The following is a 25,224-nucleotide window of genomic DNA, read 5'->3' as shown; positions in this document are numbered from 1 at the left end:
CAGGCTCACATGGGGACCACATGCCGGAAACGGTCTCCCTGGGCTTCCTGAGCGAGTTCACATCGCCACACACACAGGACGAGGACAGTCTCCACAAAGAACAGGCGCGCGCAGGACCACAGTCCACAAGGTCGAAGCCACACAGAGACGTGTCCACTTCGGGGATGGTAACACCTGACACAAGGTCATGTGCACACCCAGGAAGGGCACCATCACCAACAGGCACAGTGATATATACTGCATGTGGGGGCATGGTCTCACACACTGGGAGACGGTTTAACAGGGGCACAAGCACACGGACAGAAACAGAGAGAGGCTATCTCAACCACAAGGACACAGTCCCACGAAAAGCAGGGTCACACACACTCACAATGTCACACCGAGGCAAGCCTGCAAGGATGCAACCACAAAGAGAAACAGGAACAGGGACATGGTCTCACCCACACGAGAACACAGCCTACCACACAAGAACAGTCTCACATGGGTGCAGGGAGGTGGCCTTGGTCACACATGGCTCTGCTTTATACAAAGGGTAGGGACCAGGCCAAGGGTAGGGACCACTGCAGGCCCAGAGCAGGCGGGAGGTCGATGGGCTGGACCAGCAGTGGTCTCTCTGGTCCCTGCCTATTGGGGAGCAGCCCTGGGGCAGGCTGGGCTCGCTGGGTCTCGTTCAGTGTTGGTCTCACAGGGAAGAGACCACAGTAGCCTCGACCCTCTGTCCTCCCTGAACCCATAGCCTTGAGGGTGGCAGAGCTCTGCCTGGGCCTCAGAGATGCCCTCAACTTCTCTGACTCTACCCAAGCCGGTTGGGGTTGGGGCGAGTGGTGCAGAACACCTCCAAAAGGGGAGCTCCCTCTCCTTGGAGCCTTGTTTGAGGAGTGTCGAGGGCAGCCCCTGTTCCGATGTGGCTCTTTGAGGTGCTGCCTCAGATGCAGTAGAGGGGCCAGTGTTCAAGCAAAGAGGATGCCTGTTTCCCAGCAGCTCCCACTGGCCATTGGGAGGGGGCGGGCAAGAGGCTGCCCATGGCACCACCTGAATAATACCTGCCTCCTCCAGCTATTCTGTTCCAGCTGACTGACCAGTCCCCTAACAGTGTGCCAGCCTCTCCCACTTGTCACCCTGCCCATTCCCCCTTCTTGTTCTCCTTCTATCATCTTGGTCTCCAAATTCCCTTGCCCACTGTCTCTCTCAGTGCCTCCCGCCGCATGTCCCAAAAGGCCCCAGGAGACTCCGTTTCACCAGACACTGTACAGGGGCCTTGGTGCTAGCTGCTCCCAACTTCCACCCCACCTGTCTGTACCCTACGTCCGTCCTTGTGGGGAGCGGGACAGACCATCTCAAGCCAGAGACACCATCAACATGAGACCACCCAGGAGGGACTGGAGGACCATGCCTATGATACACCATCAGGAGTGGGTCACCCTGCACCTCAGTGTCACGTAACTCACATCCTTCTGGGTGCTCGTGGGTGATGATGCCAGCACGTGCCAGTGTGTGGCTCTCACGTGAGTGCCTACAGCTCTGCCAAGAGAGGTGCATCCTCAGATCTGGGAGAGGGTCGGCAGGGAACACTCCCCCCACCCCCCACCCGGGGCAGCCAGCACTCACCCTGAGGACTGTGTCTCTGGGTGTAGACAACGGCAGTAGCGGCAGCAAGCACAGCACAGCAGGCCCACGGGACAGGAACAGCCATCTGTCGGGAGAAATAGGGGTAGCGGGAGGGGAGGAAGGGGCAGCATCAGCCCAGGCAGGAACCCTCTAGGAGCCCCCACTTCTCAGGCAAGACTAGGAAATCCCAGTCCTAGAGCCGAGCACCTTGATCCCAAATGCCCTTTCTTCGTGGGGCTCAGGATCCTCTTTCAAGGAATAGAAAAGGTTATTGGCATCTGTGCCCAAAGGTTTGCTAAGATGGTAGAAGGCAACCTACAGCAGCTTGCTGCTCAATAAGGCTGCTGGCTGCTGGATGTAGTCAACTGCGAATGAGTTATAGAACCATTTTTCTTTAAAAAAAAAAAATAATAATAACTTTACTGGTGAGGTTGGCTAATTAGCTATAAGCGTCGCAAAATGAACGGGTGATGTTTTAACTTAGCTGGAGGTCTATACTTCTCCCAAATTGCCTTGAATGGAAGGTCCCTTGCTGTGCTCCTGGGGAGAGCCCAAAACCTGGATGCTCAGGAGCCCTCAGCTCTGCTCCCCAGTGAGCCTTGCCACTGGCCCTGGGAAGTTCAGAGCAGACGGGTCCAGGGTGACCAAGGTCTGCTGCGGCTTTTGCTTTAGTGTGCAGCAACGACCAAGAGGAGAAGGAGAGGTTTTCACACAGAGGACCTTGTTAGGGCTCTCAGCCCTTCCTTCACCCTAGCCACATGCCCCAGCAGTCCGGGACCTGCAGCCCAGCACATGTGCATCCGTGTGGACACAACCCCCTGTGAGTACACAAAGCACACTCAGGACAGGTCCCCAGAATCCAGGAAGAACCCAATGGCCTCCCGACTTGTTGTCCTGCTTCCTGGAATGGGTCCAGCCGTCCCACCCCAGCCAACGCTTACACCTGAGAGCGTTGACACCTGAGGGAAATGACTATTTCCTGCAGAAATGGCTCCAACTGTGATTCTCCCAACCCAGACTGAGGAGCAGGGGGACTAGACAGACATAGAAACCCGGAGAGGAATCCTGCCAGACACTCAATCAGACACCGTCAAGGGTGCAGCCAGACACACAGCAACGACGCTGGCCAGAGACACTGCCCTCAGCAGCTAAAGAGAACCCCGAAGAAGCAACTCCACACAGTTGGAGGTATCCTGGGAGGCTGGGAGGCAGAATCTGACAAAGCCAGAGAACAGCTGATCCATAACCAAGGGACCCACCAGGAACAGGGTCAAAGACTCAGCCAGACCCAAGCCAGCAGAGCACTAGAGTAAGAGCAAGAAATACAAGCAGAGAAACCACCGGCAACACAGCCAGAGAGCCAGACGCTGTCTGAAACCCTGCCAGAGGAACCACCCGACACACAAGCAGAAAAACACCAGAGAGACCGATAGAGACAAACAGGCAAACACCCAGAAAAAAAACAGCTAGAGAGAGAACCAGAGGCACAGCCAGATGCTCAGCCAGGATCCGCACCGCTCAGAACACTGCCAAGGACACTCAGACACACAGTCGGACACACTGCCAGGTACAGCCAGAGCCACTGTCAGAAATACTGCCAGAGGCACTGCAGACAGCTGACGCGGGAGGAGACAAACGTGGGTGTGAGCCTGCACCAGTGGGTGGGGCTCCTTAATGGGAGAGGGCGCCTGCCTGCCTGTTGCTACTCTTGCCCTTCACCAGGCCAGTCCCCCATCTGCCCTGCTTTTCCTCCAGCCACAGCTATAGGTGCTCTGACTGCCCCTCCCTGGCACAGGCCCCATGTGGCCTTGGCTGTCCCTCAGCTACCACTTGGCCTGGCTCCTGACCAGCAGCCACTCCCCGATCTTCAGTTACTCCTCAGGTCCAGGAGACAGTGGCCAAAGTCACAGTCAGCAAATTAGGGAGGCCAGGAAAACGAACCCCAAACTGTCAGAATTCATAGGTGGTGCTAGAGAAAGAGAGACGAGAGCCGGTTCCCCACCTCCACCCTTGCAGGTAGCCCTCAATCTCACCCCTGCCATCTCTGCCATCTGCCCGTCTTTCTCCTCACAGCCAGGAAAATGCTCCACCTCAGTGCCACCCACTGCCCACCACATGGAGCAGGAGCCTTGGCACGGGGAGGCAGCTGGGCAGGCGAAGTGGATGGAGATTAGATCACAGGGTGGGAGGAGAGGGACCGGGTGGCCCTTTGCTCCTAGCTCCTTCCTGGTCCCAGTTTTGGGGGAAGAGTACAGGGGGGGAGGGGGGAGGGAAGAGAGGGCCCAGCATGGGTGTCATGCATACAAGCAAGCATACACACACACACACACACACACTTGGATCCCCGCAGGGGGAGGGGTGGCTTCTTCATCAAAGTCGTCTCCATCAGCCCGATGAGTTACTGTAAGGGCCGGGCCCTGGGCCAACGGGGCTGCAGCCATGGGAGACGGGCGCTGCTGAGAGCGCACACTGCAGAGGGTGGGGGATGGGGTACCAAGGCAGACACTGCAAGGTTGGGGTCCCCGGAAAAGGGAGGGGGGGGCACCGATGCAGGGAGAGAAGGAAAGATGTGGGCAGAGACCCTGAAGGACAAGAAGGGACCAAAACAGGGAGAAATGGAAGGAAAGACTTAGAACGAGAGATGAAGGGAATAGAAGATGGGCAGAGATTCAAGGGCAGAAGGACAGACCAAGAGAGATGACAGAGACACGGGCAGGGTCCCTGTGCCACCCTAGAACACCTCTCCACACCCAACGGAGGCATGTGCCCTTTCGTCCCTCAGAAAGTCCCCGCTGGGCCCATTCCCAGGTAGGGAAGCTGAGGCCAGAGGCATCCAGGCACCCTGCCCTAGCTCACCTCAGGCCACCCACCCCAGGCCAAATAGCATCTTTCCCAGGAATTTTCCAAGTCCACACCCATGGCTCTGGGATAGATCCGCAGGATAAATCCCACAAAGCCCCAGATAAGGGCCATGCAAACTGACCCGAGGCTCTCTATAGACCATTTCAGCAGCCAGCCGGGCCTCCAGCCCCAGCCCCAGCCCCAGGATGAGAACAGAGGGCGCTCCAGTAGCAAGAAAGGAGCCTAGTGCCAGCAGCCCAAACCCCTTGTCAGCACAAGGAGCCCAGCACTTCTCCTGGCAGAGAAACCCAGGGTCATCGTTTTACACACACACAAGTGACACATCAGAAGTCAAATCCTGGGCCTTAGCCAGTTTGGCTCAGTGGATAGAGCGTCAGCCTGCGGACCGAATGGTCCCGGGATCAATTCCGGTCAAGGGCACATGCCTCCGTTGCAGCTTTCTCCCCGGCCTGGGTTCTAGTTGGGGTGCATGTAGGAGGCAACCAATCGATGTGTTTCTCTCATATCAATATTTCTCTCTGTCTTTCCCTCTCTCTCCCACTCTCTCTAAAAATCAATGGGAAAATATCCTCTGGTGAGGATTTTTAAAAGAGAGAGAGAGGGAGAGGGAGGGAGGGAGAGAGAGAGAGAGAGAGAGAGAAAGAGAGAGAGAGAGAGAGAGAGAGATATCCTGGGCCCCGAACTTACTGTCACTGTCCCAGTGTGACACAAAGACACCATTACACATTGATAACAACACCCAGTATAAATAACACAGTTACCTAGTTGACAATGACACACAGGTGTTGACAGTCACCACAATGGCAATGATGCAGTGACAGCCACATACAATGACACCAACATACAAGGAATGACAGGAATCTCAAAATAAAAAATGCAATGAGACTGACAAGTCACACAGAACAACAATGATGGTGACATTCACAGTGCTACAGGGATGTTAATAAGACTCCGTAATAGCATACACCGTGGAGGCTGACAGTCACCAGCAGTGACAATGACAGATACAGTGACAGACTCCAGACCAGGAACCTCGGTGACCTAAGGTCCGAGTCTGGCGAAAGATCCAGGGTCCCAGATCCCTCTTGCCATTAGCAGTGTTTGGGGTGGTCTCTGGCCAGAGATAACCAAGTGCCCCAGTATTTGGGAGCTTAAAGGCTTTATACTCCCGGGCTGGAAGGTCCCTAGGCAAGGAGCAAGTCATCCCCTCCCTCATGTCTCAAAAAGCATATCTTCAAACTATAAGGATCCTTCTCCAGGGGTTGTGCCGCTGGTTAGACCACACCCTACAGGGGCCCCTTCCTCCTCACACAGGGGCCTGTCACCTCCATCACGTTATTTTTAATTTGCGGCATCTCCCACAACTTCCGCCAAGCCCCAGCTGCCTCTCCCAGCTCCTATCTTTCTATCTGCCTACTCTAGCACTGCCAGGCCCAGCAAGGTCCCAGTTGCCCTGGGCCCCCCTCAGCCCCTACCCAGCCGAAGGCAGACCCTGAGGAAGGGGAAGGATGAGTTCTGGAAAGCCCCTGTGCATCCCTGCAGAAGCAGACAGGTCAGATGATACAAACCCAACATGGGAAGTACCTAGCACCACTGGCCCAGCTCTAACTGTGTGTGTGTGTGTGTGTGTGTGTGTGTGTGTGTGTATGTGCCACAAACTGTGTCCGGAGCTTCCAGGAGTCGGGTGGTGTGGGTGTGCGGATGGTCGGATCGGCTCAATCTTCCTGGACAGTGAATGAGCAGGGAGGCCCCATGTGGTACCTCCGAGAAATTGAGATCCGAGGAAGTTGACTGGCCTGGCCTCCCCCCACAGCAGCCCTGGAGGCCCTGTCCTGAGTGAGGCAAGAGCTCGGGACAGGACACAGCACGAACTAATCCAAAGGCCAGAGGTTTTCTAGAGGCCTCGGACCTAAAGAGGAATGAGAGTGGAGTGAGGAAGAGGGAGACACTTGGAGATGGAGAGAAAATGAGAGGCAGAGCAGGGGCAGAGACCGAGGACAAGGATGTGATGGGCAGGGAGGAGTAGTGCTGGTGGAAGGGGAGCCTGGGAGAGACAGTCCTGGCTGGCGGGAAGTTCCAGGAGCGGGAGGAGGGGCTGAGGCCAGGAGGCCCCCAGATCCCACCAGGCCTAGGCAGCCTGGACGGCGTGGGCGGTGGGGGCGGGGGCAGAGGCCTGAGCTGTCCAGAGGCTGGGGGCGGGGGTGAGGCCATGGAGGGAGGCCTGGCCCCTGGCAGCTGGCTGCAGGCCCCCCACCGGGGAGGGGGCGGACCGGGTCAGGGGCCAGCTTCTGGGCCGGGGCGGCTGGCCATGGGGTAGGCTCCCACTCCCTGTGGCGTCGCCCCCTCCCGTCTGAGTCTCTTGTCTCTGGCTCTTTCTTCTTTTGCTCTGAATTCAGACCTGGCCTTCCTCTCCGCTCTCAGTATCCCTACCCCAAGCAGCATAGGACAAAAAGCCACGTCTGGGTTCAAGATTCATGCCTTATCTCTTCCTGGGCTACCACAACCCCCCACGTACCGGGGGCAAACCCCAGTGCTCAGGGGAAAGGATCCCACCCAAACATAGCCTCCCCCGCCCCCCATAGAAGGGGGCAGGAGAAGCTGAGCACCAGCGGGAGGGGGGCCAGGAGAGAGGCAGGGGGGTGGTCCCCCAGCGCTAGCCCTTGGCTGAGGTTGTGGAAAAGGAGGCAGCGCGATGTGAGTGAGCCGGAGCGGGGGGAGGAGTATCCGCACCTGCCGTTGTGACCTCTGCAGCCAGAGATGAGGGCCTGGGGGGGACAAGATTCCGATGGATTTTGGCAGCAACCTGGACTCTGAGTGCTCAACCCCCACCCCCACCCCCAGCTTCTTGCACCATGGGGACCCTGAGATCAGCATGTGCGTGCCCTGCTGCACGTGTGTGTGTGGGGGGGTGGTTTGTGGGGGAAACCTGGGGCCCTCCCATGACGAGCCTGGATGGGCAGCCGGGAGGTGCGCTGAAGAGGCGGGAATCCAAATCCCACCAGCCTGTGCCCGCCTCTGGAGCCCCGCTCCATATGGGAGCTGCCTGGCCACCGGGGCATGGGCTTGCAGATGCACATCTGTGTAGGCCTGTGTTTGTGCAGCCCTCTGGGTACAAAAGGCCTGGGCTTTTTCCCTCAAAAGTCAGCTGGCCCAGCCAGGCTGGTGTGGCTCAGTGGTTGAGCATCCACTTATGAACCAGGAGGTCATGGCTTGATTCCTGGTCAGGACACATGTCCAGGTTGTGGGCTCGATCCCCAGTAGGGGGCGTGCAGGAGGCAGCCGGTCAGTGATTTTCATCATTGATGTTTCTATCTCTCTCTCCCTCTCCCTTACTCTCTGAAATCAATAAAAACATATTAAAAAGTCACCTGGTCCTGCCTCTGAAACGGGGGTGGGCAGACAGAGACAGGTAAGTTCCCATCCTGCCTCTGGGCACATGAGCCCTGGACAGCATCCCAGAACCTGAGGGTACAAGCACCAAATCCCCCACCCCCTCAGCCCAGTCCTGAGTCCCTTTTCTACGAGGAGGATCCCTCTACCTAGAAAAGGCCCGCGCACCAGACAGGTTAATTCTGTGGAAAGTAGGGGCTGCTCCTCTTGGAGGGACAGAATGCCGTAGCAGGTTAGACACTGGGAGAACTCAGTGAAAGGCAGGCCCCCTGGGGCTGAATGAGACGTCTCTTAGCTGATGGGGAGAGGGCTCGGAGAAAAGGAGGCAGGGGCAGGATGGAGGCTGAGGGCCTTCCATGAAGTCAGGAGAATGGACACAAAAGCTTTCCAGATCTATTTGCCTCAGCTTCTCCCACTACACCACACCCCTAGCCCCATCACTGCTATGGTGCAGACATATACTCCAATACATACACAGAAGCCTATGTTTGTAAGATTGTGTGTACAAACACACACACACACACACACACACACACACACACAGAGGGCTAAGGAGGCAGTGCACGTGAAGCACTGGTTTGTAACAAAAAGAACTGAAGATGGGGGGCTGTAGGGGGATGGACAGAAACTGACTGTCTTCGTGTTACAGTGTCCTGTCCTCCCTACCCCCATACCACGCACGTACACTGCGCACACTCTGAGGAAGCTTCTGGTCTGCTGGGCAAAAGCAAGCCACCCTTCCTCCCCCTTCCTCCCCTCCTCACAGTGGGGAAGCCAGAGCAATCTGTTCCTGATGGGTAAACACAGGCATGAGTACGCACACACACATGCTCGCGCACACACACACACCCCAGCGATTCGGGGTCAGACAGCACCCAGTGCTCACGTCACCCGGAGTCCCAGCACACACGCGGGCTCTCACGACCACCTGGCAGACCTCCCCCCCAAAAGTCCCCACGTCCACGTCCACACAGCCGGAGCTTTAGAGACACACCCAGAAGCCTCTTGCAGACACTGGCACTCGGAGCCTACCATCATGGCCACACATTACGGCCGCCCACATGGACACCCGCTGCCACGGCCCCATACACGCTGGTGTGCGTGCACACACACATTACAGTCACACACACACACAGACGCTCTCACAGGCGCTTACTCAGAACAGTGATGTTCTCACATATGGACACCATCACACACTCGGAACAGTTGATCTTCCACACAGATACCACTGCACCTCCAGAGCGCTCCTCTCCCCCACTCCCCTCCGTGACCTCCAGCCTCGCTCACCCCTACAGCCGGCATGGGGAACACAGAGATCCACACTCAGAATGGTGACTCTATATTGTGGGGCCTAAGGCGGGAAGGAAAAGGGAAGCCCTTCATTGGTCCCTAAAAAGTAAAGAAATAACTGATTATTCCCTAGGCCAGCGATTTCCAACCTAGTTCGCCTCGTGGCACACAGAAACTAATGACTAAAATTCCGCAGAACTCCAAAATACATATCTTTTGCCAATCTGACAACAACAAAAATTAGGTATAATTTTGATTCATTCACACCAGGTGGCTATTGTTGTGTTGGCTGCTTTGTCATTTTTTTTTATTTTTTATTTGACAATCTAAGGGGGAACGTCAGTGCCTCGGACTAAACAGTCAGGTACTGCACGTCTGAAGGTGATTTTTGGCACACCATTGTGCCGTAGCACCCCGGATGAAGATCGGCTGACCTAGGCAGCTACTTCCACCCCTAACCCCACATTCACCAGCATCCGGGAGTGAGGGCACCTCCAGGCCAGGCAGGAGTGAAGAGATGGTTGCACTGGTAGGAGCAGGAGGCAGAAACCAGCTTACCCGCAGGCCCCTATGTCTCCCCTTCTCACCTGCTCTTCTCTAGGATGAGAATCAGCAGCAGCTCTCAGCCTAGCTACAGGCTGTGTGATCCCAGGCCCCTTCCAACAGAGCTCAGAGGGAAGGGGACTGGGGGCGGGGGGAGGGGGGGGACTGGAAGAGATTAATCAAAGAACATGTGCATATATGCATAGCCCATGGACATAGACAATAACATGGCAAGGCCTGGGGGGGGGGGGGCATCTGTAATCATGTCAACAATTGTTTTTAAAAGCTGTATGCCCACAACTGTCTACAGGGCACCGAATGTGAGGCCTGGCTGCAGGAGGGGAAGAAAGGGGAAAGAGATGGGGCCTCAACCTCCATCCCCAGCCAAAGCACTGTCATCACTGTCAGGCCCAAAGCAAGATGGGGATGGCACTGGCCACGCTGGTACTCCCCTCCTCCTCTAAGTAACCTCCGAGGACAAGAATCCTAAAATGTCCTTGGATCCTGGCTCCCGCGTCCCCTCCCTCTCCCCCCCCCCCGCCCCCCATGACAGAAAGGACACCATGTGGCTGTCCAGGCAGAATGGATTCTGGCCAGGCCCCAACCAGGGAACCATTGGAAACGCTGTTGACATCCTCACCACTTGCCACTCCGGGTGTAGCTTGGACCCTGAATCCCCATCCTAAAGGGAGCCTGAGAGGGGCTCCATGGGAACCAGGCAGGGGAGCAAACACCTGGCAGCAGGACCTCAGGAAGAAGGCAGGGCAATCCCATCAAGCCTGGCGACAGAGACCTGTGGGACGCAGGCGGGAGGAACAAAAGGAGGCAGGCAGCAGGGTCTCAGGGTGAACCAGGTGGCAGGGCCCAAAAGAACACAGGCTGTGGGGGCCCAATGAAGCCAGGCAGCGGGGACGAGTTAGCTAGGAGGTGGGAACACATGAAGCCAGGCAAGAAGCCCCCCGCAGGCCGTGAGAAAAGAAAGGTATCAGGAGCTCAACCCTCTGTCTAGATGTCACCCTCCCCCCAACCCCACCCCGGGCCTCTCCCTCAGTAGCCCCCTTCCCACCCAGGTGGCGGCCCCTCCCCCAGGCCAGGGGACACAGCCAGCGCCCCCTCCGCTGGGGCTGGGCCGGCTGCAGCCGGCGGGCCCCCGGCCCCATCCCTGAGACCTCAGGAAGTCCCAGTCCCTCCCACCGGCTGCGGAGGCAGGGGGGCGTGGGGGGGGCGGAGGGAAGAGAGCTTGGCAGGGGGAGCGCGGGGAGCAGCCGCGGGGGGCGGGGGCCGGGAAGGGAGCGGGAAGCCGCGGCGGGCGGACGGGCGGGCGGGCGGGCGGGGGCGTCTTGGCGGCGGCGGCGGCGGCGGCGCCCGGTCCCGGGCCCCGGGGCCCCGCGGCCGCTGACCCGTGGCCCCGCGCAGACGCCCCGTCGGAGCCTCATGCGTTCCCGGCGTCCGCCCGGCCCCCCGCGGGCATAGGGCCCTGTCCGTTCCCCCCACTCCCACCCCCGCCCCCGGGGCTCGGGGCTGGGGCCCGAGCGGCCCGGGAGGCAGAAGCCGTCCCCCTCCCGAGAGCCCCGGGGCGGGCGAGGGGCCGCGCCGGGCTGCGAGCGAGCCAGCGGGGCGGCGGGCGGACGGGCGGGCGGGCCGGGAGGCGGGGGAAGGAGCGCGCCGCGAACGGGCGAGCGAGCCCAGCGAGCGGAGAGGGGAGTGAGGGACGGCAGGCAGTGAGGTCATCCTTTGAATCTAATTGTCTGAGTCAGGAGGAGATGTGGCACTTGATGCGGGGAGATGGGAGGGGGAAGGGACCCTCCGGGGTCCGGGCTGGGGGGGCTTCCGGGACCCCGCCCAGGGCGAGGCTGGCTGGGGCCAACGCAGGCAGAACCCTTGCCTGTCTCAGGGCTGACCTCTGCTGCCAGGGGGTCAGTCAGCCCTGAACCTGGGACCAGTTCCATCTTCGTACTCTTTGGGTGATGGTAGGCCCAGGTCACCTCCTGCATTTTTTAGGGTAATGGGAACCCCCCAAAACAAACAAACAAACAAAAAACCCACCTCGTCTCATATTCCTGCTCTCTGAGGACAAAGGGGTTCCTTCAACTAGCCTTCCAAGTTACCTTCGTGCATTTAGAAGCATCGAGTCCCCAATTCTATTCCCCAAGTTACTTCTCACACAGGAAATGTGGGGGAACCTGAGCACTGAACCCCAAGCTCACCTGAGAATGCAGTGCAGTGCTACCCGGTCCCACAGCAATTTTTTTTCTTGGTGGAGGGAGGCATGAGGACCCCCACCTGGCCCTGAAGTCTTCCTGTTCTGCATGCCCAACCTTTCAGGCATGGCAGGAGCCCAGCCAGACTCTAGGGTCTTGGGGGGCTGCCCAGGGAACCAAGCTGCTCATGTTGGGGGTGCCCAGAAGGCAGCTGGCCCCTGGGCCTGTCAGGTGTGCACACCCAGGCGTGCAGACACGAGCACACGCACACATGTGCATATGCACACACACGGGGTGGGGGGGAGCAGCTGGGGATGCTCACACCAAGGGCCACACACTCCTCCCCTCGTCCCCATGGGGGAGGGGTGATAAATATTTCAGGGGCTTTTAGCTCTGAAGGGGCTGAAGCCGGGGGAGGGAGGGGGGATCCACGATGCCTGATTAATGGGGTTACGGGCTTGGATCAATCCGTCCGCCTGCTGCTCCCTCCTCCCCCCTCCTCCCTCCCTCTGCCTAATGCGCTTTATCAGGAGACGCTTTTCTGACTTGGCAGCGTCGGGTGTTTTAAATAGACCCATTTAGAGCAGGGGCTGGGGGAGAAAGGAGAGGGGGGAAGGGAGAGAGATTGAGACAGGCAGGGAGACAGAGACAAATCAGGAGAGAGACAAGCTCCAGGAGAGAGAGAGAGATGGGGAGAAAGACAGAAGGAGACGCAGAGGCATGGAGACAGGCACCTGGGGATGGATGAGATGCCCACAGAGGCTAACATGGGGGAGATGGGTGTTGGGAGGCCCAAGGAAAGCCAGGGGGCCCAGGAGCAGAAATGAAAGGACTAAATAGAGACAGAGACAGAGAGAGGGAAGGAGCCACTGGCAGCGGGAGAAACCCAGAGAGAGAGAGAGAGGCTCTCGGCAAGGGCTGAGTCTAGCCTGGGAGACAGCAGATATCTTTTATTTCCAAAAACAGTTTTTCATCCACTTTGTTAAATTAAAAAGCCGTTTTTAAACGTGGAGCTGGAGGTGCTGCTGGGGAGGGTGGACAGAACTGCCAAGTCCTCCTTCCAGCCTCCTCAGCCTTCACAGAAGCTGCCTCAGCCTTACCCCCACCCCCACCTCCGGGGGGGGGGGGTGTTCTCCAGCTCCCCTGCTCTTTGTAATCCTCTGGGATCCCTGGGGACAGAGTCAGGGCATCGGTGCTACTGTTCCTTGGCAGGAAGTCCTTCCTGCTGTCTGGCTTCAATCCCTCCTGCTGCAGGAAGCCCATTCTCTAGCCTGACCACTAGCCTGCATTCTCTACCTCCTGTTCCGGCTCCCTAAGGTGCTCCCAGTCTAAGGGGGGGTGGAGGGAATTATGTGCCCTTGGAGTTCAGTAGCTCCCTTTCCCAACAAGCCATCAGACTCCTCCCAGGTGTGTCCCCTATAAATATTTATTAGCTATTAATAAATCCGGACTTCTATCAGATACCCCACTCCCTGTCCTCTGGTCCTCTGGGGAACGGTGAAGATGGAAGCTTAACTCTCCACAGCCCTCTGGAGCCTGCCTGCCTCCTCTTCAGAACACCAGCTCCATTTTAAGGCTCTGTAATGGCCATGTGTCTGGGATGCCTCACCCCACACTGAACAGCACCCGAGTCCTAGTTCTGAGGGGCCCGGCCCCACTGCTCCTGAGCCGAGCCGGGAAAATGGCCAGTCTGTTTGGGAGCCGAGATGAAAAGCCCGGCTGGCCTTTGTGGGCTTCTGGCGGGTTTTGGACAATAGGCCCGTCCGTTCCGCTCCAGTGCCTCAATTCCTCCGACAGCCCCACCCCCGGCTGCCAATCCAGGGGCCTCGCCTGGATTGAATGAAAGGCGGGAAGAGTTAGACCCAGCCCTGTGGCTGGCCCCAGAATATGTTAGACTTTCTGACCCCCCTCCCAACCCCCACCTCCATCCCATCTCCTCCAAACCCAGCTGCTTCCCTAATCAAGCCAGAGAGATGCTTTCGGGGCAGAGAGGGAGCCTGACAATGAGACAAAAACATACTCCCACATCCGGGATTCAGTCCCCTCATGCAGAACCCAGTTTTCTGTTCGGGCTGTGCTCTCGCCTGTGTGACTGTGGGTAAGTCTCTCCCCCTTTTCAGACCTGTTATGAGACCATGAAAGGCTGCAGGAGGACGAAGACAGGGGGCCCTCCTGCACTCACGTCCCCGACCTACAGCTCCACCTACCATATCTGCCTGATGCCCCGAGACTGACCCCCTCCCGTGGGTCCCCAGCACATACCTCTTCACCACCGGCCACACACCGAGCACATCAATGTCCTCCTCCTCCGGACCCGACTCTTCCTGGGACTTCCAACACCAAGGGGGCGGATGAAGGGACAAGGCTGAATTCTAGAAGGGCAAAGGGCACAAGTCAGAGGTCACTGAGGAGCCACAGGCCTCAGTCCAACTCCAGGGTCTGTTCTATACTCACAGCCCCACTGTGAGAAGGGGAGACTCGGGCAGGCAGCAGAAGCATCCAGAAGAAGAAAAGCTGGGAGTAGCCCCACGTCCGTCTGGCACCCCTTGCTGACTTTAGGCTCTGAACCCCAGGGACAGAGGGAGGCCAGAAGCTAGTGGCTGACACCACAGACAGACAGATATACACTGTCATAGTCACCCAGACGCCCCAAAAGCTCCACACAACCAGTTCACAGACGTAAGTACCTCCCTATCACACACATTCTCACAGGCGAACTCACACAGAGACACATGGCCACCAGCAGGGCAAACACAATCACCATCTTGCCATCCTCTTCCTCTGCCTCGCCACCACTCTGATTTATTGAGCATTTGTTATGTGCCAGGAAGTGCTAGGCACTTTATACGCATTATTTCCTTTAATTTTCTTCACTTCTCCATGAGGTAGATTGTAGTACTATTCACATTTGACAGTTGAAAAAAAAAAAAAAAAAAAAAAAAAAAAACCCTGATATTTCGGGAGGTTAAGCAACTTGCCCAACACCACATAGCTGATTAGTTCCAGGACACAGATTTGCGTCTTCACTCCAGAATGAAGACTTTTCTGCGATACCAGTTTGCCTCTGAGGCTCTCTCTTACCTGCTCGGCGCCTTTTCCAATAACACAGTAACAGCTAGCAATTGCTCAGGCTCTTTGATGAGCCAGATACCATGGTAAGTACTTAACAGACATTTTTGCACAAAATCATCAGAATAACCTTTGGAGGTGATTCTGTTTTACATTTCACAGGTGAGGAAACTGAGGCTCAGAGAACAAAAGCACCTTGCCCAGAGTCACAGAACTTACAGTTGGTAAGGGAGCTGGCATTGTACTCAGGACTATCTTAAAAGTCATTACTGCTTCTATAGGCTCCAGTAATAAGAGCCCTCACCTTCCACAAGACCCTAGGACTGTGGCCTGCAAACTGCGGCTCACGAGCCACATGCAGCTCTTTGGCCCCTTGAGTGTGGCTCTTCCACAAAATACCACAGCCTGGGTGAGTCTATTCTGAAGAAGTGGCATTAGAAGAAGTTTAAGTTTAAAAAATTTGGATCTCAAAAGAAATTTCAATCGTTGTACTGTTGATATTTGGCTCTAGTGCCTAATGAGTTTGCCGACCACTGGCCTAGGAGATCCTTGGGTCTTGCTCTTCTTCACCAAAAACTGGTCCCAAAGGCATGATCAGGTGCCTAAACACATACTCATGAGAAAGGGATTCCGTGTCATCCAACCTCTGCCCAGAGATTCAAAGAAACCACCAACTAGGGAGAGATGGCCAGAGACTAAAATGAGGTGTTAAGGGACAGGCTGGCTGGTAGGAACAGATACAGACATACCAAGAGATAGGCCCAAAGAGAAGGGGGCAGAGACAAAGAGACACACGTCAGGCCAAAGAATGACAGAGGTAGTTGGGAAAAAAGACAACAGAGGGAGAGCAGGGTACAGGTGGACGTGAAAAAATGCAGATAGATACATACCAACAGACACACAGCCATCCAACCTTCACAAGAAAAGATCTGTGCAAGCAAACAAGGCTCAGGTTGTGTGTGGCATGCGTGTGTTGAGGGGGCAGGGGAAGCATGCAGAGTCTGTATCGCTACGCAGATTACACCAGCTGCTTTGAGCAATTTCATCTGATTAATAATAAATGCCCCATAATTACAGCTGCGCCCCCAGCCCTTCTTCCTGTTTTCTGTCAGCTGCTGCCAAGGCCAGCCCTCTATGGACCCTGTGGCCCCTCCATCCTCACCTGCTGCCTTCTAGGAGGCTGAGAGGACAATGAGCTGGTGGAGGAGGCCACACTCCCAAGCTGAGGGGGAATGCCCATTTCTCAACCTTAGATTAATGCCTTCTGCCTCCAAGCAAAAGGTCATCTGCCTTAGGTCTCACTCAGAATTCTCTCTCTACCCTCCGTATATAACCTATGACCCATAATGCAATCCAGTCCAGGGGCCCCAGTCTGGGAGGCAGAAAGACAGACTCTGAATGTCCCTTGCCCATTCTTTATCGCTCACTGGCTGAAAGGAGCCTCCATTCACAAACTTCCCCTCGCCTTGGAACCCCACAGGCTCAGAGGAGGAAGGGGCCAGGACAGGGATCCCCACCCTCTCCTTCCCACCCAAGCAGCTCCAGTGTGTCCACTGGTGTGCCCTCACGGTCTGGACACTCGGGGGGCTCTGCCTCCCATTCCTGGGCCCCCCTCTTCCCACCCAGGTCCACCTCCGCCCAGGCCTCCCACCCTAGCTTTCCAAGGCAGCTCTATCAGAATCAGCTGCGGGTTTGTGCTGATCTGTTTCTAATCGCTGGGGCCTGGTTCACGCTTGCCCCCCCACCCCACCCAATATTGATTCCATTATTTGGAGAGTCATTGACGTCAGGGGCCTGGATGGATGCCAAAACAGCGCTTTCTCCGGGCCTGGGCCAGGGCCCAGCCCCCCAGCCCATGATCCCACGAAGGGGCCCAGAAAGGTCAGCTCAAGGATCAAGGTCACAGGGCATCTGCCACCAGACCTGGGCTCTTTTTGCCTCTGTGAGGCCACCGTGCAGCTCCCTTCTCCAGGGGAGAGGCGCTACACAGAGGCCTGAGAGTCAGAGGTCAGGTGGAGGGGGCATATAAGACCAGGGGCGGGGGGCGGGGGTGGGGAGGGCGAGCCTGCAAGAACCTTGGGCTGTAAGAGAGGGTGCTAGGAGGTAAGAGATGGGGACAGTCGCTCAGAAAAGTCAGCTGGCCCTGGCCGGTGCGACTCAATTGGGTGGGCACCAAAAGGTTGACACTGGATTCCTAGAACGTGCAGGAGACGGCTGATCCATGTTTCTCTCTCACATTGATGTTTCTCTCTCTCTCCCTCCCTCTCTGTCTAAAAATCAATTTTAACCATCTTTTTTTTTAAATATATTTTATTGATTTTTTACAGAGAGGAAGGGAGAGAGATAGAAAGCTAGAAACGTCGATGAGCGAGAAACATCGACCAGCTGCCTCTTGCACACCCACTACTGGGGATGTGCCCGCAACCAATGCACATGCCCTTGACCGGAATCGAACCTGGGACCTTTCAGTCCGCAGACCGACGCTCTACCACTGAGCCAAACTGGCTTCGGCCAATTTTAACCATCTTTAAAAAGAAAAGTCAACTTGGAGAATTTTTTTTTTTTTCTTTGCCACACACGTATTTTGGAACCTCCGGAAGCTGGACTTGAAACAGTTATTGCTGACTTGATTTCTATATCTGATATCAGACGTACCTTCTGATACATCTCAGAAGGAAGTTCTCTGCAGCGTGGGATAACAGATGACCCGTAATTTGACTAAACGGCATCACTAATTTTATAAATCTTCGTTCTGTATCAAACAAAGATTCCCGTCTCCTGTGCACCCCCTGCTCAGGCTGCCTCGGTTTCCCCACTCTCCCGGTCTCTCCTGGCCCTGCGTCTTTCTGATCAAGACGCAGCCATCGCTACACCAGCCAACACTGGCAACTCCTAGGCCTCTGGTTGGACAGGATATTTTTAGGCTCCGAACCCCGTGTTCTCAGACGGCCGTTAATAACCAATACAGACAGTCCGTGGTGCCCACAACAGCTTAACAACTTCAAAGCGCAGCCTCGGAAGCTAGAGAACGGGACACGCTCCCAACAACATGGGAAGGAAGGGCTTTCTCGCCTCCTGGAAAACCCTGCAGCTGGGGAGAGAGCAGAGGTGGCCTCTGACCTGGGCCACAAAGTCAGGGTCATTGCCCTGTCCATTCCCCATCATCCAGACCTTTTCAAGGGAGAAGCTGCCTATCCCTGCTCTCCTTCCCTAAGTCCGAGGAGGTCCTTCCTTTAGACCACATGTGTCAAACACAAGGCCCGCGGGCCAAATCCGTCCCGCCAGGCCTTGCAATGTGGCCCGCGCCGCGCTGTCATCACTGCACTCCGCTGCGTTTCCATCACAATGACAGTTTATGACTGTTCAGTAAACCATTCGGCCCGCGATTTAGGCTGGATTTTAGATTTTGGCCCCTTCTCTGATTGAGTTCGACACCCCTACAGTTTAGACTATCCTATAAATTACTCAGGGGCCCTTTGAGAGGCTGTTATGTCTCAAGCCAGAAAACCCCAGGGAGGCCCCCACGCACACACCTCCCTGTGGTCTGTCCCACTCAACAGTCGTTCATTCCTCAACATGTATTGAGCACCCAACCCCTCTCAGGCACTATGCTGGGGGTTGGCGTTACAGTTCTGCCTATGAGGAGCACTCAGTCTGATGGAAGAGAAAAAGATGCACCGTTTAATCAACACAGGTCTGTGCCAGGGGCAGGGTACCGAGAGGAGCAAAGCAGGCCCAGTCTCTGGGTCCCCCAGAGCCCACAGGCAATTACCATGCAGCCTTGCTGAGTGTTGTGAGGGCAAGGCACAGTTTCTGGTGGAGAACACCGACTGGTCTGGTCTGGGAAAACCAGTCCTGCAGGAGGGAGGACTCTTCTAAACCCCGGCCCAGGCCTCGCACTGACTAGAAGTCACCACCACATAATCTAACTTCCGTTCCTTCCACGATAGCTCTGGCCCCAGCTTCCCACAGTGGCCCAGTATAAATCAGTCCCCACAGCTGCACCAGTTCCTCCTGCTATCCCTTGCGTTCCCCCAGAGCTCCCACCTCTGATGAACCCCAACCCAGCATGGCTGGGGCCCTTGGCAGAGGCAAAGGAGGTGGGGGGTGATCACCCTGGTGCTCTTGGCCCATAGGGACCACCTGCCTTCCCAGCTCCTCCCCGCAGGAAGCCAAGAGCCCTGGTGGGCGTGGTCACTCCGGGCCACGGGAGTTTACACAGCTGAAATCCCATGGCTGGCCTGGAGGAGGAGGTCAGCTCTCTCTTCTCAGCCTCCATGCTCTCTGGGACACACCCCCCCCCCCCCCCCCCACAAACCAGGCACACATGGTGCCCCCCCCCCAGCCCATCTGCATTTCAAAGAAAACCCACTCCATATGTTTCCGATTCATTTACACTTCAACTCACCATGGGGGGGCAGAGAGCAGGGCGCCTTTCCTCCAGCCCCCCACCCTCACAGGAGGGCTGCAGAGCATGTGTCCCTGTCAGGGACAGGAGCTGTTACAGCCCAATCATCTGAGCCTGAGGGCCGCATCCTGACTTCCTGGGCTCCCGTGGGGTGATAATACATCTCAGATACCCCACCCGCTGGCCCCGGAGTGGGAGGGCATGCAAAGCCCAGGCAGAGCCTCCAGCGCAGGTAGAGGGCTAGGGCTGATGACAACCCTCCTTCCTCTAGGGCAGTGTGTCCCAAAGTGTGGTCCGCCTACCCCCAGGGGTCCGGGAAGAGTTTGGTGGGGGTACTCATTGCATCGGAGTTTGGTGGGGATATGCACTGCACCGTGCTTGGCTGCGCCTAATTCTACGTTCTCATGAGTCCGAGGGGTACTCAGCGTTACGGAAATTATCGAAGGGGTGCACGTATGTCAAAAGTTTGGGAAACACTGCTCTAGGGCTATTGTTCTTCTGAGGGGTGAGATGGAGAACCCTGGGCATTCCTTGGAGACCAGGAAAGGGCTCAACAGGTGTTCCAGGAGGCATTGTGTGCAATAGCACAACTTGGCCCCTCCCTCTCTTCAGCCAGGAAGAGGGCAGAGAAGAGAGCGTAGTATCTTCTTCCTCCAGCTACTTTCTCAGGGGCTACAACCTCCCTTAGAATCAGAAACTCAGAGGGTCCAAGAGCCAGAGGCCTACCCCCTCGCCAGATCGTCATGGTACCCCTCCCAGGATAAGTGTGCCTGGGATGGAGGAGATGTCGTGGGAGGGCAGGAGTCTTATTTCCACACACCGGACTCTCTCTACCACAGAAGGGGTGTGCATGAACAAAGCACATGGGAGACTCTAAGAGTACATATCGTCCCTTTACCAAAAAGCTACTCAGACCTTCCCGCCAAGAGCCTCGCCTCCTTGGGGAAGTAAAGGCAGAACGGTTTAACGGGGTCAGTGTTTCTGTGGTATGAGCAGAGCAAGGACGACGGGCCGGGTACAGAAGGTCACCAGGTGAAAAGCCCCTGGGTGCCTAGCAACAGATAACTGTAGTGGGGGACCTCATCCCCAGGGTCACCTTTCCGCCCCTAGCATGTCACTGGTCCTTGAGTTTAGACACACACACCCCCCCCCCCCCCCCCGCCCCACCTTCCCTCCATAGAGATAACATCAGGCTTCAATTGAATTTCAGCTCCAGGCTCAGAAAAGCAGAAAAACCAGACGAGGGACACCGAGGGTGACCTCAGGACCAGCATTGAATAATGGCTCCCCCGGCCCCTGCCGGCGCAGACCAATCCATCCGTGGAGACCCCTTCCCTGAAGGAATATTCTATCGAGATCCTCCCATGGGACCTCCCCTGAGATTTCCGCCCTTAAAAGCTTTCAGGATGGAGGACCCAGTGCGCTCTCCCTCCTGGGAGCATGCCCACACCTTTCCCCTCCCCCTTCCTCTTTCCCACCCCCGAGGCCAGTCACCTTTTATCTCCCTCACTTTCTAAGCTCCAAGGGCCTGTCCTTTGCCTCTACAACTTGTGTCCTAAACCCCTGTCTCCTACAAACTACTTCTTCTGTAATCACCTCTGTGCTTTTTCTTCTCTAAATATATTGTTGGGAGTCTTGGCTCTGAATTCTTTCCTAGCCAGAACTCAAGTACAGAGGTTGCGGAACCCAGGTCCAGTTTGATCCAACCCGATAACACCTGGTGCCGTCCAGCTACCATGCCAACATTTTCCCATCACCCTCTCCATTAGCCCGCCTCCCAAGTGAGAGATGTGACCACACACGTATCCCTGCCCTCCCTATTGCACCTTTGGAGGGGACAGGTCTTGCCGCAGTCTCGGTTTCTCACCCCAACTGCCCTGATACATACACCGTAAGCCAAAAGAAAGCATGGCTGTATATGAATATGAGCTCTAAATTCCACTGGGAGCGTGAAAGCCACAGAATAGCGTGCAGATGAACGTTCGAGCCTCAGGATACAAGTGTGACTGGGTGTGATTCTAAGTGTGAACCGAAGGTCCCACGAGAATACGAGAACCTCAACATGGAAGCAATGAGTCTGAATGTGAGCACTAGGGCCCTGGTGTGTCTCCGGGTATAGGGGTGCGTTTAATGGCACCGCCACGCATGTGAGTCTGAATGTGAGCTTTAAGATGGAAGCACAGGCTTGGGTGTGAACCCACGTCACGGTATGCTCTGACACTAAGCCGCAGGGCTGAAGGGCGAGTTCCAGGATTCCCACACAAGTCGGTAGAAATGAGCGTTAGAGTCCTAGAGTGAGTGTGAGTGTGAGTGTGAGCCCCTAGTCTTAAGGGCATTCTGAATGTGAACGCTAGGGTTGTCTGTAAGTCTGAGTGTGAACACTAGGTCCCTAAGTGATCCCAGGATGGAAGTGAGAATCTTGCGTGTGATCACTAGAGCTCTCGTTTGAATCTGAGTGTGAGCTCTAAGATGGAAGTGTGAGGCTATGACCCCGTGCCCTATGTGGGGCCTCAAGTTCAAATGTGAGCCCCAGGTTCCTCATATGAGTCTGAGTGTGAGCCCTTCATCTTTTTTTTTTTTTTTTTTTGTAGTAATTTTTTTTTTATTGTTGACAGTAAAAAATGTCCCCCAATTCCCCCCTTTCACCCAGCTCCCACCCTGCTCCACGCCTTCTGTGTCCATATACATCCTTTGGTCAGTCCCTTCCTGTGCCCCTCCCCTCCCCTCTGAAATCTGTCAGTCTGTTCCAGGCATCCATGCCTCTGGACCTATTTTGCTCATCAGTTTATTTTGTCCCTTAGATTCCACATACAAATGAAATCACGTGACACTTGTCTTTCTCTGACTGGCTTATTTCGCTTAACATAATCTCCAAGTCGATTCATGCAGTCACAACGCATAAGATTTCCTTCTTCTTCTTCTTCTTTTTTTTACAGCTGCATAGTATTCCATTGTGTAAATGTACCACAGCCTTTTTTTCATCCACTCATCTACTGACAGGCACATGGGCTGTTTCCAGAACTTAGCTATCGTAAACGACACTGGGCCCCTAGTTTTAACGTGACTCTGAGTATGAGCCCTAGGATGTGTGAATGGAGTAAGGAGCTTTGAGGTCTTAGCGATTGTGAGCCCTACGACCCCAGCGAGATTCTGAGCATGGTCTCTAGGTCTCCAGGTAAGTCTGTGAGCCACGTTAGGATAAAAATGTGAACCTAAGGGTGGACACAGAGTCCCCCTGTGAGTCCGACTGTAACCTCCAGGACTGAAGGGTACAGCTGGATCGGAAGCCCAGGATATAAGGGTAGATCTGAGTGTGAGTCCATTGTCCCGGTGTCATTCTGAGTGTGAGTCATGTGCATTTGAGAGTCCCACTGTGAATCTGAGTATGAATTCCAGAATCCCAAGAAGTCTTGAATGTGAACTTTAAATTCCTTGTATTTGGATAAGGCTAGGGGTCCCCCGTGGAGAATTAGCCTTGATGGAGTGTGAACCTTAGCTCCATATCACAAATCCTGACCAGGAGCCCCAAGAACTAGCCCAGAGGATTCGTGTGGGTTTGGACAGTGGCAACAGGGAGGCTTAGTTTATTGAAGACATAACAGGCCCCTCCACCCCCACCCCCAGCAAGCCCTACAGACATCGGACTATACAATTGTTCAAGCCCCAGCCTTACACACGCGATGGTAGCCATCACACCGAGAATTAGACACACAAAAACAGGCTGTTTCAGAGCCCCTGGACATACAGCAATATCAGACACACAAACACACCCAGCATTTCGGACTCCCACCTCCCCACGGATTACAGCCAACCCAAACACCCCTCCTGACACAAACACAATTACAGCAACTATTACAGGCAAAATAACTACATTGTTACAGAAACACTCCTCGAGAGGCATGCAGACACACACCCAGGGTTTCAGACAAGCTGTCAGCCACACCGACACACACAGGCGCTTCTCAAAGAGAGACTGGGTCGGGAAGAGAAAGAAAATCCTGAATTTTCAACAAGGCGTGAAATAGTCCTGCCCGCCTGAAGCTACTGAAGGGGGGGAGGGGGCCAAGGGAGCCGAGCTGCGCGAGAGCTAGACGCAGGAGGAGAGGCTCCGGAGAGGAGAGCTGTCCGTCTGGTGACCTCCCTGCGGCCCAGCCCCCACGCACGGGAGACACACTACTCCGAATAACACAGGGCCACCCGGGCCAGCTCCCACAGAGCCGCCCGGGAGGAGGCACACGCCGGCGGACTCACAACAACGATGCGAATACAGCACAACCGGACTCACACGGACACGCCACACCGGAGGACTTACAAAGAGGCACTGGAGGAGGGAGACCCACTACGTGGAGAGTCATCCAGGCACACTCACCGGGGAACCACAGAGCGGCTCATGCCGAGACACACACACACACACACACACACACACACACACACACACACGCCCGGGGATTCGCACGGACACACAGACACTGCTGGCAGGCGCGTCCGTTCAAACCACTAGGCGCTCCGAGGTCCAGGTTTCTGCCGGAGAAGGAAGCCGCCTCCTCCGGGCGCGCGGGGGTCACTGCGCCCCCCGCTCGGGAATTTTCCCAGACCCCGCGCGGCCTGCGGAGGGGTGAGGGAGGGCAGGGGCGCCAGGTCCGTCCGCCCGGGCCACCTTCCCCAAGCCGATCGTCCGCCCCCACTACCACCACGCCCAACCCCCCTGCTTGCCCGGACCTAAGGGGGGGCCTCTTCTCCGGCACCCCAGCCCCCGAGTTTTCCGGCAAAGTTTCCTGTGAACTTTCCTGTCTCCCCAACCCGTTGGAGGGCCCACGCGTGTCCCTCCCTCTTCCCGCGCGCACCGGAGCCGCGGGTCTGTCGGTCAGCCCGCGCGGGTTTGAGGGTTCGGCCGCGCTGGATCCGCCGGCGGGATACTCACCGCGCCCTCGGACAGCCCGGACTCGGCGCCTCGTCCTCCTATCGCCCCCGGCGGGGAGCGAGGCGGGGAGCGCGGGGCGAACACCGCTGGCCGCCGGAGCCTGCCGCCGAGCCCTGCACCGCGCCGGCTGGAGCCGCTGGAGCCGCCGCCGCCGCCGCCCGCTCTGCACCGGCTCCTCGGCGCTCCGCCGCTTTAACCCCCCCATCCTCCTCCCTCCCGCGCGCGTCCCCTCCCTCCTTCCCTCGCCCATGTGACCGCGGGCGCCCGCTCGGCCGCGCGCGCCCTCGCTCCCCTCCCCCTCCCCCTCCCGCCTCGCCTCCCCGCGCCTCCGCGGCCGCGCGCCACGGACCCCCTCCCGGCCGCGGCCCCCGCGCGCCCCCACCGCGGCCCGCGCCCGCGCCCGGCACGCGCGCGGGCACACTCCTTCCACGCGCGGGCCTGGGAGCCCCCCTCCCGGGCTCCTCGAGTTGGCACGCGCCACCCCCCCCACCCCACCCCGCTGACACCCTTGGCCGCATTGGCACGCGTGGCCCCCTCGCATTCGCCCATTCCCGGGAACGCCCTCCGGACCGCCGCGACCCCCCGCGCCTCACGCGCAGCCCCGACCGCGGGTCTCAAAGGAGCGCGCGCGCGCACATGCCCACACCCACTCCGCCGGGTTCCCCGGGGCCGCTGGGCGCGCACCCACCCATCCCCCCGGGGTCGCCCATTCACACGCCTCGCTCAGCCTCCGCCGGGTCTCAGCCGCGCACACGGCCGCACGTTTAGGCCCCGACGACCTCGTACCGACCCCCTGGCACACACCCCGAGCCAACTCTCGGGTCCCGCCCGCCCGCATCGCCATCGGGAGGGCGCGCGCCAGAGCGCCCAGGCCCCACTCTGGGCAGAGGAGGCCACTGGTCCCCGCCCTTCCCCTGCTCCTGCCGCCCCGG

At 57.0% G+C, this 25,224-nt stretch overlaps 1 protein-coding gene across 4 annotated transcripts in view; it reads right to left on the bottom strand.

Annotated features, from left to right (window-relative positions):
• Positions 1-24,478, bottom strand: part of CNTFR (ciliary neurotrophic factor receptor) — a 40,630-nt gene extending 16,152 nt beyond the window's left edge. The window contains exons 1-3 of one of the 4 annotated variants that reach the window (XM_036433510.2): positions 24,293-24,477; positions 14,157-14,266; positions 1,609-1,693 (exon numbers count right to left, since the gene is read on the bottom strand). In XM_036433510.2, the coding sequence (XP_036289403.1) occupies positions 1,609-1,693 (85 nt within the window). In that variant the 5' untranslated portion in view covers positions 14,157-14,266; positions 24,293-24,477. Of the gene's footprint in view, positions 1-1,608; positions 1,694-11,093; positions 11,149-14,156; positions 14,267-14,348; positions 14,371-24,292 lie in introns of those variants that run through there. The other 3 variants (XM_045580045.1, XM_036433512.2, XM_036433509.2) reach the window with 3 other exon arrangements.
• Positions 24,479-25,224: the final 746 nt, after the last annotated feature.

Source organism: Pipistrellus kuhlii, unplaced genomic scaffold (genome assembly GCF_014108245.1).
Source record: "Pipistrellus kuhlii isolate mPipKuh1 unplaced genomic scaffold, mPipKuh1.p scaffold_m20_p_12, whole genome shotgun sequence".
NCBI classification, from domain to species: domain Eukaryota; kingdom Metazoa; phylum Chordata; class Mammalia; order Chiroptera; family Vespertilionidae; genus Pipistrellus; species Pipistrellus kuhlii.
This window is presented reverse-complemented; position numbering and strand designations above follow the sequence as displayed.